Source organism: Oryza glaberrima, chromosome 2 (assembly GCF_000147395.1).
Source record: "Oryza glaberrima chromosome 2, OglaRS2, whole genome shotgun sequence".
Classification (NCBI taxonomy): domain Eukaryota; kingdom Viridiplantae; phylum Streptophyta; class Magnoliopsida; order Poales; family Poaceae; genus Oryza; species Oryza glaberrima.
Genome location: NC_068327.1, coordinates 27,754,353 through 27,770,603, shown reverse-complemented (window position 1 = coordinate 27,770,603; position 16,251 = coordinate 27,754,353). Strand labels below are relative to the sequence as shown.

General features: G+C 45.8%; 1 protein-coding gene across 1 annotated transcript; it reads right to left on the bottom strand.

Annotated features, from left to right (window-relative positions):
- Positions 1-5,466: 5,466 nt before the first annotated feature.
- On the bottom strand, positions 5,467-8,985 carry LOC127761728 (protein NRT1/ PTR FAMILY 8.3-like). The gene is made up of 3 exons (XM_052286058.1): positions 8,801-8,985; positions 7,563-7,656; positions 5,467-7,442 (listed from the first exon to the last, which is right to left on the bottom strand). The coding sequence occupies exons 1-3, from the start codon at positions 8,852-8,854 to the stop codon at positions 5,866-5,868; spliced, it is 1,725 nt and encodes a 574-aa protein (XP_052142018.1). The 5' UTR covers positions 8,855-8,985; the 3' UTR covers positions 5,467-5,865.
- Between the last annotated feature and the right edge of the window lie 7,266 nt (positions 8,986-16,251).

Genomic DNA, 16,251 nt, shown 5'->3' with positions numbered 1-16,251 from the left:
AGCAGCCAGATGCTGAGCGACGGGAGCAGCACCTCCGCGGCCTTGGCGACTGGTGCCGCGGGAGCGGCGGGCCGGCGGCGGAGCCTCCCTCCGCGGCCGACGCATGCTGGCTCCCCTCGGCGGCGGCGGCGGCTCTGGGGGCATCCTCCGCCATGGCTGCGGGTAAGTGGGAGAGGGAGAGATCTATGGCGTGGAGAGGGGAGAGACCGAGAGGGAGAAAAGAAGCTCCGCCGCCCCTTCCTCTTCCGCCCACAGCCGCCGGGCCATGCCTCCGCTGTCGCGCCGCTCCCTCCTCTCCCGCCGGCCGCCATGCGCCACTGCCTCTCCGTTGCGCTTGGAGAGAGGATCCCAATCCGAGAGAGAGATGAAGGGAGATGGGGAGAGAGAGAGGAGGAAGAAGAGGGATGAGAATGACAGGTGGGCCCACTTTTTTATTATTTTGTGTGTGGAACTGACATGTGGGTCCCATGGGTTTTATTATTTTTTCTGGATTAAATTGCCACGTTAGTGCCACATCAAATGAAGACCGAGTCAAATTAGCCACGTAGGCGCCACGTCCACCAAAACCGCCCTCAAAACCGCCAAGGGACCTTATCTGCACCGGTTTTGATAGTTGAGGGACCCGTTGTATCTAGTTTTCGGTTGAGGGACGAAAATCAGATTCGTTGACAAGTTAAGGGACCTTAGATGAACTTATTCCCAGTCCTTTTTCAAATGGGAAAAAGTACACCGAAGGTCCCTCAACTTGTCATCGAGATACAAAGTCGTCCTCCAACCATAAAACCAGATATTCGGCGTCCCTTAACTAATCAAAACCGATCACAATAGGTCATTCGGTGGTTTTAACCCTGATTTTGTCCTACGTGGCACACGAGTCAGCGTGAGACCCACGTGGGCTCCACATGTCAGGATGTCACATTATCTCTTATTTCTTCTCTTTTCTCTTTTATTTTCTTCTCTTCTGTATTCTTCAGCGGGGAGGCAACGGGGCCGAGACGGGTGGTGGCCGAAGCGGAGCAAGTCGGCGCTCTCCACGCGAAGCGGAGCAGGGGGCGGGAGCCGTCGGAGTTGGGCGGCGACGAGGCGCCAGCAGCAGCCGCCGCCGCGCTCGCCTGCCACCACCGCACTCGGTTGAGGGCTAGGAGCTTGGCCTCCGCCGCGTTCGTCTGCCACCACCGCGCTCCCCTTCGACGCCTGCGCACGGCCGGTGCATGCCCGCGCTGTGGAGCTCCGCCGGGCTGCCGCCGTGGTTCCCCAGGGGGCGGCACGAGCTCGCCGGCCTCCGCGCCCCCCTCGTGCGGCGGGGTGGCGTGGCGATGCGGCGGCAGCGAGCTCCTTCTCACCTGCGCGATGGTCGCTCCGGCAGCGAAGGCAGTGGTGGGGATGGAGTCGGCGACGAGCGCGGCGGTGAGGGATGGCTTCGCACGAGCGTCTATACGGGGTGCTCACCATGATGACGGTGACACAGTGTTAGCAACCCAATACCCAAATCTCAATGAACCAATATCCAGTACAAGCAATGGAGGTCGAGGTGGTTTTGAGCTGCAATTGTATTACTACAACTCAAGCTTTGTGGTGGAAATGGGAGTGAATAGGATATACAAGTTACTAGCAAAAGTAGGGAGGAAGAAGGAGATCGACAAGGTTCAAGCCCGAACCAAGTCGCCGCCGTTGCCGAGCCGCCGTGGCTGCCGCCGTGCCGGGTTCTATTCTGTTCGATGCCTCCAGTGCTTTGCTGTTGCTGCACATTTATGTTGCTAGTTGTGCTTGCTTGGGCCTGGATTGAAGCATGGCCAACCTCGCCCATATGCAGCCCAATTATGTCCCTAACAATCTCATCTCCTTAGCGTTCGGCTTGTCCTCAAGCCGATGCAAATTATTACCACTGCCACTGGGATCCCAGGGTGTCTAAAGTTCTTGGATACAATTAGCAAGTCTTTCATCATTAACGGGAATTATAGCTTGGATCATCTTGAAATGAAAAGGACTGACTGCATTGCTCTTCTTCTTGTAGTCACCAAATTCATTCAGGATTGCAACTTGTATGCTATCTCTAAATGGCAGTTTGCAGATCATTACTAAAAATCCTCTAGATCCAATACATGTACACAAACCCTAGGTAATTTCAGAAGTTTAGAACCATCTGTATTCCACCAAACCATTAGTACCATCTCATTTTTCTTCTCTGATGAATACGACAACCTTGTCATCCTGGGATAAATCACAGAATTGATAGACAACTCAGCAACCACCTTTTCCACTGCATTCCTAATCAATCTGAGCATAGGTACAACTGGAATGACATGTTTCATACTTCCTGAACAGTTCAGGACATGCAAAGCCCTTCTTTTCTCTGCATACAGTGCTAACATGCAAGAAACATACCACTTTGGACAATATGTGTGCTCAATAATTTGATCTTCAAATTTTGCCATGGCATGGGATGTGTTCCCTGTGGTAACACCAACTCCAACACAGCAATTGACCGCTACATGTTGTATTGCAGCAGCCCCATAAAGCAAGTGAACCAACTGATTGCTACCCTTTCTTTCCTGGATACCCAAGATCTGACCAACCATAAGATAATCCATTGGCACTCCTTCAAACCTTGGCTGGTCAGATAGCAGCCATGGAACCTTTACTTTTATGCTATTCCCTACCTCTTGCAAGTTCACTATGTTCAGCAAAATAAGACCTCCAGGACTGATATTACCATAAATTGACAAGCATTTAGACAATGATAGATCTGATGGTGGCCATAGTGATATCAAAGCCATGATATATGTGACAACAATATCATGGCACTTGCTGATTATTTGAGAAATAGGTGGTGGCCATGGACTCAACTGAATCATCTCACATGTTAAAACCACTATTCTAGAGATTGAAAGTCCAGTATCAAAATGCAACCATGCCCAGGAACTTACTTGAGTTGGTGGAGGCCATGGTGGCATCCAATGTAACCTTGCCCAATAGAAGTTGAATGTTGGCCATTGTTCTGACCATAACTCACATACGGTGTCCACTAATTCATTTGAAGTAGGTGGCAACCAAAGATTTATCCTTCCCATGACCAACTTCCTTATAGCTACATCACTGGTAGTATTGAGTAACACTTGTGATGGTGGCCCTTGCCAATCAGCAGTCTCAGAGTTGATGTCAAGTAGAATATTTGTGATAGCCAATGATATCAATGGAATAATACTGCAACCATTTATGGGTGTTAACATATAAGAGCTTGGCATAAAGACTTCAACTGATACATCAAGTGCTTGATCACCCCTTAGCACACATGTCTTGGTTTGGAATGCAACCACAGCTTGGTCATTGCCACCATTAACGTCGAGGCCGACCGTCGAGCACATGGCATGCATCTCCTTGAAACAAACAGGGGTGTCAATGTTAGTGTTGCCAGTGGTGCCGTCAGTAGCTACCAACACCATTGATGACACAGCAAGGGTGGTGCAAGTAACCGGAGCAACTACAGTGAGATCGGGCTTGGTGTCAGAGCTAGAGCATATCGTCGAACACTTGGTGGGCGTGACCTTGAGGAGGTCCTTGGTGACAATGTAGGGAGCTTGGTCCATGTCCTTTCTGTCTCCTAGCTCCCAGGCAGCTGTTGGAGCAAGCACCTCACCAATGTGACTTGAATTCGCAGCCACCCAAGTGATGTTGTTGTTGGAGCATTCCGTCAAACACTTGGTAGGCGCTAGAGGAGACGGTGCCATGGGTGGTAGAGATGATGCAGCATTGAGTACGGCAGTGGTTGCCTTGATAGAGGCACCCATCTCCTTGAAGAACTTGTTCCTATTAGCATCTATCTCGTCCAACTTCTTCAAAATTCGATCAATCTTCTCATCACACCTACGCTTGGCCTCCATTTGTTCAAACTTCTCCAATATCCGATCCAAAGCTTCATCTAGCCATTTCTCCTCTTTTTTCATGGTGGAATTGATGAGAACGGGCTCAGATATGCTCTGATCTTTCTTGGACATCTCAGGTTGGCTTGGCATTCCATCGAACAGTTGGTGGGTGCTGCTTGGATGAAAACTTCCCCAACCCAATTCCTGCCCCCTCTTGCATGGCTGCCTCCCCAACACCTCCATGACAAGAATCCCAGTGAACCGAACGGCTCTGATACCAGATTGTTAGCAACCCAATACCCAAATCTCAATGAACCAATATCCAGTACAAGCAATGGAGGTCGAGGTGGTTTTGAGCTGCAATTGTATTACTACAACTCAAGCTTTGTGGTGGAAATGGGAGTGAATAGGATATACAAGTTACTAGCAAAAGTAGGGAGGAAGAAGGAGATCGACAAGGTTCAAGCCCGAACCAAGTCGCCGCCGTTGCCGAGCCGCCGTGGCTGCCGCCGTGCCGGGTTCTATTCTGTTCAATGCCTCCAGTGCTTTGCTGTTGCTGCACATTTATGTTGCTAGTTGTGCTTGCTTGGGCCTGGATTGAAGCATGGCCAACCTCGCCCATATGCAGCCCAACTATGTCCCTAACACACAGCTGCTCGCGGGATGGATGGAGATCGGCGCAGGCGGTGGGCAAACGAGCTCGCGAGGAGACGGGAATCGAGGGGCTAAGGGGAGTCAGAGGAGGCTCAGAGCACGCGGCGGAAGCAGCAGCAGGACGCCGCCGGCGCTGCTGCTTCGCCGGTGGCGATGGAGATCGGCGCGCTGCTGCTTCCCCTCAACTTCTCTCTTCCCCCTATTCGATTCGGCGGGGACGGCTGCTTGTTGGTTTGATTGCTTCGAGCGCGCCGCCGTGTGGCTCTGTGTAGGTTTCGTCGGCGGCGGCGGCAGCGGAGTCTTGGAGGGGAGGGGAAAGGGATAGAAATGGCGGTGGCGGCAGCAGCACCAGAGTCGTGAGCCTTCCTCGTAGTTGGCGTCCGCGTCCGCGTCGGCCTCGGCGTCAGAGGCGGCCGGCTTCTTGGCCTTCTTCTTCTTCTTCATCGGCGGCGTGTGCGGGTTGGACTCGGCAATGCGTCGACACCTAGACCGCTTGCTGCGTGCGCCGAGATGACGAGCACAAGCGGCTCCTGGCGCGGCGACACGGACGCGGTCCACCTTGACGTGGATTGAGAAAGAGAGAGAGGAGGAAGGGAGAGAAGAGGGTAAAGAGATGATGATGGCGTGGCATCCTGACATGTGGGGTATACGTAGGTTCCACGCTGACTCGTGAGCCACGTAGGACAAAACCGGTGTCAAGACCACCGAATGACCTATTGTGACCGGTTTTGATTAGTTAAGGGACGTCGAATATCTGGTTTTGCGGTTGAAGGATGATTTTGTAACTCGATGACAAATTGAGGGACCTTCGGTGTACTTTTTCCTTTTCAAATGTCACACAAAAATTCTTCCATTGTTTCCCCCTGTTCAAATGTCACACAAGTTGTATTTTGACAATACGGATGCAATTTGTCTATCGTTCAAAAAAAACGATTCTCTAACACTTCATTTTTGAATGAAGTACTTCTTTCCTTAGATCGAATTGCATATGAAAAAGGTACATTGGCAATCATATCCTGTAATCTTTCAACAAAAAGTGATCATCTAAAAAAAGTGTTGCTGACATGCCATAGGATCTGTGCAGCACTTTTTTTTAAAAGAGAGAGAGAGAGAGAGAGAGAGAGAGAGAGAGAGAGAGAGAGAGAGAGAGAGAGAGGGGAAAAAAATTCTGCACTAATTTTCTTCCTGTACTACCTTTCACCAATCGCCAATTGGCAATTGTGTCTGTACTCTGTAATAATCTGTACTGTACTACTACCTTTCACCAATCGCAACTTGGCAATTGTGCAAAAATGTAATCGAATCTTTCTTGTGTTCGACAAGCAGCTGCAAAGCTAACAATGACGTCTCACGAGAGCACGGTCTTGAGCTTGTAGTTCTTGGCGAACCCGCTGTACACGACGAAGTTGAGCGTGCACATGGCCGCCAGCATCCAGAAGAAGTAGTCGAGGTGGCCCTGGTTGAGGTCGTCGGAGATCCACCCGTGGCCGCCCGCCGTCGCCGTGAACGCCTCCACGACGGCGTAGATGAGCGAGCTCAGGTAGCTCCCGAGCGCGATGGTGAGCAGCGCCAGCGACGTGCACGTGCTCTTCATGGTGTCCGGCGCCTCGCCGAAGAAGAACTCCAGCTGCGCGATGTAGCAGAACACCTCCGCGCCGGCGAGGAAGAAGTACTGCGGCATCTGCCACGCGATGTTGATCGCCTCGCCGCTCGCCGCGGCGTTGAGCCGCTTCGTCTCCACGAGCGCGGCCACCGCCATGGCGAGCGCCATGAGGAGGCGCCCGGCACCCATGCGCTGCAGCTGCGACGGCTCGCCGGCGGCTCCGGAGGAGGAGAAGCCCCTCAGCGCCGGCACGATCACCTTGCTGTAGAGGATCACCCATGTCAGGACGCAGAGCACCTGGAAGGAGCTTAACGACGCCGCCGGCACCGGCACCGAGAAGATGTGCATGTCCATGGCGCTGCCTTGCTGGATGAAGGTGGTGCTCATCTGCGAGTATGCCGCGGACACGATGATGCTGGTCGCCCAGATGGGGAGCAGACGCAGAAGGATCTTGAGCTCCTCCACCTGCGTCACGGTGCAGAGCTTCCACGAGCTCGCCGCCTCCGGCCTCTCCTCCAGGTCCGACTCCGAGACGACGGCCGCTTTGTCAAGAAACGTGAACTCGCTGGTGTGCGCGATCTTGGGCTGGGAGTCGACCTTGTCGCTGACCTCGTACAGGAGCTCGGCGTCGGCGGGGAGCTTCATGCCGACCTTCCTGAAGGCGGCGACGACGACCTGGGCGAGGCTCTTGAGCGGCGTGCCCGTCGGCAACCGGCGCTTGTACATGGGCGTGGCGAGCACGAACGCGGCGAACGCGACCGCGATGCACGCGGTGGCGATGCCGAAGCCGAGGCCCCAGCTGACGTTCTGCTGGATCCAGACGAGGAGCACGCCGGAGACGATCAGGCCGAAGTCGACGCAGAGGTAGAACCAGCTGAAGAAGGCCGCCTTGCGCTCCCTATCCGCCGCGCTGTCGTCGTCGCACTGCTCGGCGCCGAACGGCAGCAGCGACGACCGCACCCCGCCGCTCCCGACCGCCACGAGGTACAGCCCGACGAACGCGACGGTCTGCGCCGCGGCCGCGCCGGTGCCGCACGTCGCGCCCGCCGCGCACAGCGCCGCCGTGGCCGGCAGGAACGCCGAGAACGTGACCAGCATCATCCCGAGGAGGTAGACGGCGAGGGAGATGAGGATGGTGTTGTAGTTGCCGAGGAACGTGTCGGCGACGATGGCGCCGAAGATCGGGGTGAGGTAACTCGTGCCGTACCACGTCGTGACGTTGGACGCGCTGGCCAGGTTGCTGCCATGGAGGACGGTCTCCAGGTACACCACCAGGTTCGTCGAGATGCCATTGAACGCCGTGCTCTCCAGGCATTCGAACCCTGCACCATTTGCACCGGCCTCGATCCAGTGAGCACTAGCTCAAACTCACACATTGTTCCATGCATATTGCATTGCAGCTGCTGCAAATAAACGAGATTTTACTATGCGCCAATGCTTACCTAGAACTATTGCAGGTGCCTTGCTGCCGCTGCGTTTCTTATCCTTGAGGAGTGGCACTTGCAGGCTATCATCTTCAGTCTTTGGTCCGTGACTCTGCAATTTGAGACAAAATAGCACAAAATATTATCAGAATTCAGAAGCAAGGAGAGAATATCTGAATTTGCACGCACATCTTCGTATCAGAAGAGAAAAGGGGAGAAAAACGAATCGACACATATTAATTTGTGTGTTTGAAAAGTAGTGGATGGTATGACGTAATGCAAACATCAGTGCTTGTGATTGTTGGGTGAGGAAGAAAGAGAAAGGGTCCTAAGGGGGTGTTTAGATGGGGCTAAAACTTTGTAGCCCATGTCACATCGGATGTTTGGACGCTAATTTAGAGTATTAAACATAGACTAATAAAAAAACTAATTTTATAAATGAGAGCTAATCCGCGAGACGATTTTTTAAAGCCTAGTTAATCCATAATTATCAAAAGTTTACTGTAGCATCACATTGTCAAAGTCATGGCGTAATTAGACTCAAAAGATTCGTCTCGCGAATTAGTCCAAGTTTATAGAATGAGTTTTGTAATTAGTGTATGTTTAATACTTCAAATTAGTGTCCAAACATTCGATATAACAGGGACTTAAAATAAGTCCCTAGAAACTAAACAGCCCTAAACTCCTCGTAGGGATTTGGTGAAGGGTAGACGAAACAGTAGTTGTGGTGTGTGTGCTTGCGTTTCATAATTTTAGCCGGTTCTTGGAACCTTCTCTGGGCACCGCGTGTCTGATAGTGACAACATGTTTGATGTATCTATCAAGTGTATTATGATTATCTGTGTGTATTATGATTATCTGTGTATTTTATTGTCTTTTGAGAAACATAGTATCCTCTTATCTTTGGTCAAATATTGTTGCTGCGAGCTAAGCCACCTGCTCCCTTCCATAAAAAAAATCTGCATTCTTGCTGTCGTCATTGCTCAGCCAAGATTGTGTTTTCTTCAAAGATAGATGTACCGGCGCATACTTCTGATCTCAATTTTTTTTCCCTCGTCTCCTGACGCGAGTCCTGACGCGCTGCACTGCCATTTTGGGCACCCCGTACGCGAGGAGGAAATGAAGTGAACGCACTGTTGAAAAACTAAACTGACAAACTGCACCAATGCTGAGACGTGTTGCAAGGTCGATGGTTTCACTGTGGCCTGAAGAGAGATGGGAAGAGAGATCGAGATTCGAGAGACGGCGGCCATTACCTCGGGCAGGAGCGCCGCGCGCTGTCCGCTCTCCATGGCGTCTCCGGCGTCCATGACGATATACGAAATTCGCCGAAGAGTTCAGTGTCTTGTCAGCAAATGAGAGCTTTAAGTTGAGCAGGCTAGCCCCTCTTCTTCTGTGCTTCCCTTCCCAGGCTTTGCTCTGCTCGCACTCTCTCGCTCGGCTCTCCTGCTAATGATGGAAGAAGCTGCGACAACAGCTTATATATATATATAGCGCGCGCGCGACAAGGTGATGTTGGTGTACAGGTGAAGTGCGGGATTAGTTAAGCGTCGCCGTCGCGCGCGCAAGATTAATTACTAGTCGTACTTTGTCACGGGCATGCGTACTGGGCGCGCGTACGAACGCTTCAAAGCAGCGGCCCCCCCCCGGTTGGTTTACCCCGTACAAGATCCCGCGGCCATATCACCTAAAAAAAATTCTTAATCACATTCACACCCAAGGCCAACACTTCTTCAACCAACACCCGCACTGCATGTAGCCATGCACAACAAAACAGACGGAAGTTTCCATGCGCAGAGCGGTAGACGGAGGGGCGCGAGGATTGTGTTGGATCTTCCGAAGAATCGTCGTCGTCGCCGTCGCGCTCGGCTCTCGGCGTGTGCAGTGCAAAAGCTCGTGCGCGCGCGGTCTCCGGTCGCCACTGGCCCTACCCACCCATGTCGCCATGTCGGATTTGTGTTGTACTCCTCTCCTCTGGGCAGAAACGTGGGTGGTTTACTACTTTGGCAGTTGGCATAGGGAAGTGGACTGAACTGGGTGGGTGGAGATTGGAGAATGGCGATATCATGCCGGAGTTCAGAACCCGCGGCTTGGGCTTGGCCATGTCGCTGTCCGTGTGGGTAGGTGGCAGTGAAGAGAGGGAGATGAAGATGCGTAGATGGGCCGTGGATGGATTGGCAGGAAATTTTGGGGTCAAACTTTACTCGTCGATTGTGATCATTACGACAGGGATGTGATCCCGTTCGAAGCCCTATCCTTTTTTTTTCTCCCTTTATCTGTATTTGGATATACCTGTACTGCACCAATGAGTTTTGCCATTTCGGCCGAGTTTTACGATCGTTTTTTTTTTTTTGCGTTCTTCCGAGAATTGGATGCAGTTTCATGCGTGGAGTGGAATTAGAATTGTTCTGCCAGGGTAACAGTTAACGAAGGCATTAACTGGAGATAGATGGTAGAAATGCTAAAGAAAATGTGACACGACGTATTTGCAAGGTTTGACAGTCCCGTTATGGTAGATAAAACTGTATTAATTTAACTGAATATACTAGTCTCATCTCAAACTTAGTCCCAACTCTGAACTGTGTTTGCACAAAAAATGCCCCAAAACTCTGAACTTCAGAAGTCATGCATATATATGGATTTACCTGCCAGAGCACCTACTGCTCGATGAAGCGTGGAAATCCAAGGGCAAAAGACACAAGAAGCTCACACTTGTTGATTTCATCTCGAAATAATTTTTTTTGAAGGAAATCTCGAAATAAAAATTAACCAGCACGTGTAAAATTAGGAGAACCCTCTCGCTGTCAAGCCAAATGAGGATGGAGAAAGTTTTTAGGTTCGCAAAAGTCATAATGTCTCGTGGAATTCAACCCTGCAGTGAAGTTCTGGACCTTAGGAAAGGTAGCTATTCCAAATTTCCAGTGCACTCTTAAATCTGATGCATACAGGTATTTTGGATTTTGAGACTGCCTATTATTAGTCACTAATTAAAATTTTTAAACAGTCACAATTTGGGGTGGTTGGAGACACGTGGTAGTCTGTTCTGCGATACGTATATTGTTCTTTCACACAAGGAACTTAAGGAGATAAAATGCCTGGTCAATCCTTTAACAAACTGCCTGTTCTTGCCCTCTAGGTAATGCTGACTGTCTTCTCAGATTAGCAGGGGCAGAGCTAGAGTGTTTGAGGGGGGTGCCCAGGAACCCGGTCAAGAAAATTTTGTAGCTATACTTGACCTATTTTCACCATGTGTGCACCCCCCTCGATACAAATTTAGACACCTGTATTAGCTTAAACTTGATATAAAGTAGAGTAAATTAAACAAGTGGCACCCCCCTCCATCTCGCTCTAGCTCCGCCCCTGCAGATTAGCATACATTGATAACGTACTAATTGTAACGCGATCTTTCTGAAGATGTTTCACCAAACATTGGCTAGATGTCACTGAAGGAAACAGTTGATTGTTTTTCTTCAACTTCAAGAAATACTGACTGACCTATAAAAAAGTAATTTCTGCAACAGTTGGATAGCTGATCCAAGATTGCGTCGATTTTTTCAACTCTGTTAAAGTATTAACAAAGTATCAAGATATTGTGATTACGATGATGAAGTAGGTATAGGGAAACAAAAGTCAAGAGTTCATGTACAAATGGTATAGTGGACTCCCATATGTACAAAGTGAAAAATTGAATGAAAACAGAAAGTGATGGAAAACTTTGGTCATATGAAGTTTACCAATCTTGTTCATGTGCTTAGAATGTTCTCCATGTGAACAAACAACACGATGTGCTTCGAATGTTCTCCATGTGAACAAACAACACGTGCCACAATGAATTATATAACGAATTGTGTAAAACAGAACAAGGGTTAAAATTCGTTGTGTCAACGCAATATTCCTGGTCTTCTCTTCTGGAGTGATGAACAGATAAGCACATGCAAATTAAGGAGAACCTTCTTATTTTGATCACAGGACCGTTCCAATTTTGTGGTGGTTGTGAGATTCCATCTCCATAATGTAACTATATAAAATTGATAAGAGGACTACAGCTATGCAGTCAGACGTAAACCATATCAGGTTTTTGACAATTTCCCCCCTTTAGTTGCCCTGTTCTCAGTCATCAACATCTTACATCAAGAAAAAATCTTCTGAGTTTTGAAGCTTGCTTGAAGAAAATGCAGAACTTGCCGACAGATATGTGTTTTATCTTTTTATCTTGATAAACTAGACTTAATCCTGCCAATAGGTTGGTACAACTAATACCTGAAGTTTCTCTTACCACAATCCAACTACAGCTAAAACCTTCCAAAACTGATCAGATCAAATCTTGAAATTTGACCAAAGATATCATCCTTGAAAAGGTTGGTGGATAAGTAGGTGAATAAGTGCTAAACATAATCAGGCATGCAGTCAGAGAATATCAAGAAGCGAAAAATTATGGGGAAATGAGAAAATGACATTAACCTGGTAGTAGTTTTCACTTTTCAGCCACTTCACAATTTACGACAACGTACAATCACCTACTGCATGCATGAATTTCTTGCTGTTGAGCACTGCACAAATATCTTTTATAGTTTCGACGGAGATATGAAACAAAACAGTATACTAGCTAGCTTCAAAACTTAAGAAACATAAAGGTACGAACATTGCCATCAAGGGAACATATATTAGTAGCATATATACGTATGAATACTGCCACCAGGGCATTTATACTGGCATCAAAACTTAAGAAACGTAAAGGTCCGAACATTGCCATCAAACCCTCTTTGGTCCGTATTCTGTAGCTTGTACTTCCTCTCTGTCCCGTAATAAGATCATTTATAGCTCATTCAGTTTGTCCCAAATTAAATAAGTTTATGTTTAGAGTAATCATTACATCGGAGTAAAAGTAGAAATAATTATATTAGGAGTAGATAAAGTGAAAAATAGTTACACTAGGATTTGATGAGGTCGGAGCATCCAGTCTTTTTTGGTTTTATATTGGTATGTGTGAGATGGGTGTAAAATGAACTTATTTTGAAATGAAGGTAGTAGTATATGGCAAGTAAAATAAATGCTACATGGTGTAATATAAGCAGCTAAAGTTGATTCAGATACCAAACAAGGAATGTTTCTGAAAGTGTTCAATTTGCTGCTAGATTACTAGATATGCAGTCCTGTCTATTTTGATAGTGTTTCATAAATTACCTCCTTATCAGTTTAAGCAGTGGTTCTAAACAAAATACATGGCATGAAATTTATCATGCCAGTGAAAATGATTGTAGATGTATTTACATGTTACTCCTGAGCTATCAAAGCCACGCCACAATATTGGATCAAAGCAAGGAACTAGAGAAACTAATTGATTCTGCTGAACTTCGAATCCGAGCTGTATAATAGAATATGAAAAAGGAAATATACGCTTTACTGTACCAGAAATCAAGGTACAAACAGTTTCACCTTTCCATAAAGGAAAAAAGCTCCTGAGTTACAGCAATGAAATTGAATACTCCTGAGTACTTGAATTGCATGTCTATGTCACAAGGACACAAATTGCCGAAAGCAAATCTTCTTCCCTGGTTGGGGTAGTAGATTAGCAGTAAGTTCAGATATCAACTTGGCAGACTGTGACATGTGAGTAGATTAGCAGTAGCTCCAGAGTTCAGATATCAATTTGGCAGACTGTGACATGTGAACATGTGTCCTGTACTAATATTCGATTTGATCCATTGCTTCTGATATCAAAAAGCAAAAGATCAAACAGGTTTAATAAAATAGCAGATAATACAGAAGTTGCAGTAAACAATAACAAACCAAAGACCCTGGCACGAATCCGCGGCTCTACGCAGCTGAATTAATTCTCCTTAGATAAAGCTGCATATATAGTGCTAAAGAGATATTAAACCAAGTAACCAACGGCGGAAACCCACTGCATGGTGGCACAGCCCAGAAAAAAACTCAGACGACGAACGAACCCGACCCGCCGCGAGTGGCGCAGCGCGAAGATGCGGCGGCGTTTTTCACATGGCGGCTCGAGATGGCCGGAGAGGTATGGCCGAGAGGGCAGTGTAGTCAGGTGAAGTGGAGGCTGCGCCGCGCCGTCGGAGCTACGCCGGTCGCCGGAGACCAGCTAACCGACAGAGGACTGGGCTGAAACAGATGAATCGTTTGGGCTTTTGTCAGTCAATGCGCGTCAACATTTTTTTTATTATATGTTTTGGACCTTTTTAAGTTTTAAATTTCAAAAATAAATTATGGCAAGAATTATTTCTAAAATTTGAACCTTTTGATCACACTAACCTACCTAGCATGATAACACTATCATAATACTCGTAGCGGATGTGATAGTTTTATGTTGCCACAATGCCACGGTAGTAAGACCAGCAAGGCCAAATAACACTATTAGTTTACTACATCATCAGCATGGTAGCATTATTTCGTCACGGCTGTTTGGTTAGCATACTAAAAAAAGTTTAGATTTGAAAATAAGTTTTGAGAGAGTATATTCGTAAAATAAAAGGTTAAAAAAGGTTCAATAAATAAAAAAACATTATCATGCCCCTACGAGGACTATATATAGATTGTTCAGTTGAATTCATTTTCTAAGATTATTATGTGAACATGTGAAGATCATGTAGCATATTCCAAACAAGACCTTGAAATGGTCAATGGTTTTCCCTTTTGCGGGGAATCAAAATGGTCGATGTTGAATTCACCTAAAAGAGATGTAAATTTTGATTCATGCAGCGTTATTACATGAATGGTGAAAACAATTTACAGTTCTTCCAGGAAGTGAACTAAGGAAAGGAGTTGAAGCAAATACAAACTCCTTTTGCTTGTACTCCATCCGTCTCTAAATATTTGACGCCGTTGATTTTTTTAAACATTTTTGACCGTTTGTCTTATTCAGAAACTTTTGTGAATATTATTCAAAAACTTGAGTAGTAGTAGTATATTTAACAATGAATCAAATGATAGGAAAAAAAGTAATTACTTAAATTTTTTGAATAAGACGAATGGTCAAACATGTTTAAAAAAGATCAATGGTGTCAAATAATTAGCGACAAAGGGAGTAATAAATAACGGTGTTAACTTTTGAACACATATTTAATCATTAATTCGTCTTGTTCAAATATGCACTTAAGCATGATTTATATATCTTGTGAATTTGTATAAAAATTTTTAATGAGACGAATGGTCAAATATGTGCCTAAAAGTCAATGTGTCATCTATTAAATAACTCAATATATATAGTTATATAGTTGACAAAAATTCACCTAATTGGAACCAGCTAGTTGAAAATTCTTCATGTTCTCGAGCCTATAATTGACCTGATACGATACGTACCTTTCATATGCAAAATATAATCGCGCGTACATGAAAGCAAATAATAACACGTGGTACTGCTAAAAAAGTTATGTAATGAATATATCAGAAATAAGTTGAGGTTTTGTTGATATTTGAGACCCTTACCAACTTCCCATTCGATGACATAGCACGCTGATTAATTACGTGGTTGTTGAGAAGATCAAGCTCCATATATATATATATATATATATATATAGACGACGGATAAATATCCTGCTCAGTCAAAATGATGCAAGCGCTGACAGATTCACTCCCCTTCTTCTCTCATTCCATTTTCTATTCTGCTGGTAATGCATTCATCAGCATATTACATGTGTCATGTTCTCTATGTAGAAATCTTCCATGCTTTATTTCTTGAAGAAATTGAAAGTAGCCAGAAGATCATAAGGACGCTGAAGAATTAGCTATATCTATTTGAGTAAGTTGGTACAACTAATAACTTTCCTTGGCATATTCTTGTGTTCACGATTTTGTTCAGACCTACCTAAAACCTCACGTATTAATAAGCTCGTTAATTATTTATTTGACTTGAAATGATCCTAAGAGAAACAGTACTACTGTACTTTGCTTTGACCAAATTACTTCAGATATATTATTTATTTTTTAAAAAAAATCAATTCGGTAGTACGAACGACGAAGAGTAACTGCAAACATATATGTTTGGACAACTATTCTGTTACTTTCTCTATCCAAAAGTGTCTAAGGTATTTCATTTCTTGTTTTTTTTTTCAAAAGTCTAAGACATATTGTAGATTTGTAGTCTCTCCTAGAGTTTGAAGTTTGTCCAAAAATAAACCATCTCTTACATTCTTACCTACCACCAATCCGCAAATCGAGAAATTTTATTACTCCAATACCCCTCACCTACCCATCAATCAATACAATTTTTACATTAATTAAGAGTATTTCGGTCTTTTGTTTCTTTTCTTAATACTCCCCCCGTCCCATTGACCACTCGTCTTATTAAAAATATTTGTGCAAATAAAACGAAAAGTTGTGCTTAAAGTACTTTGGATAATAAAGTAAGTAAAAAAATAATTCTAATTTTTTTTGAATAAGTCGAGTGGTCAAACAGTACAAACAAAAACTCAAAATCCCTTATATTATGAGACGGAGGGAGTAGCTTCTTGGGATACTAGAGTTTGATTTTATTAGGGACAGAGGGAGTATGTGCTAAATTAAATTATTTATCGGAATCGAAAAAACTATCTTAATGCTTATTGGTTGTATATGTATATATATAGTTTCCTAGTTCTGTCACATAATATATGAGTTAATTTCTTTTTGATGGTGATGATCAAAGAAATATGCATTTTTGGATGGGGGGAGTAATAACCAAATCGACCGAGATGGGCTCTAGTTC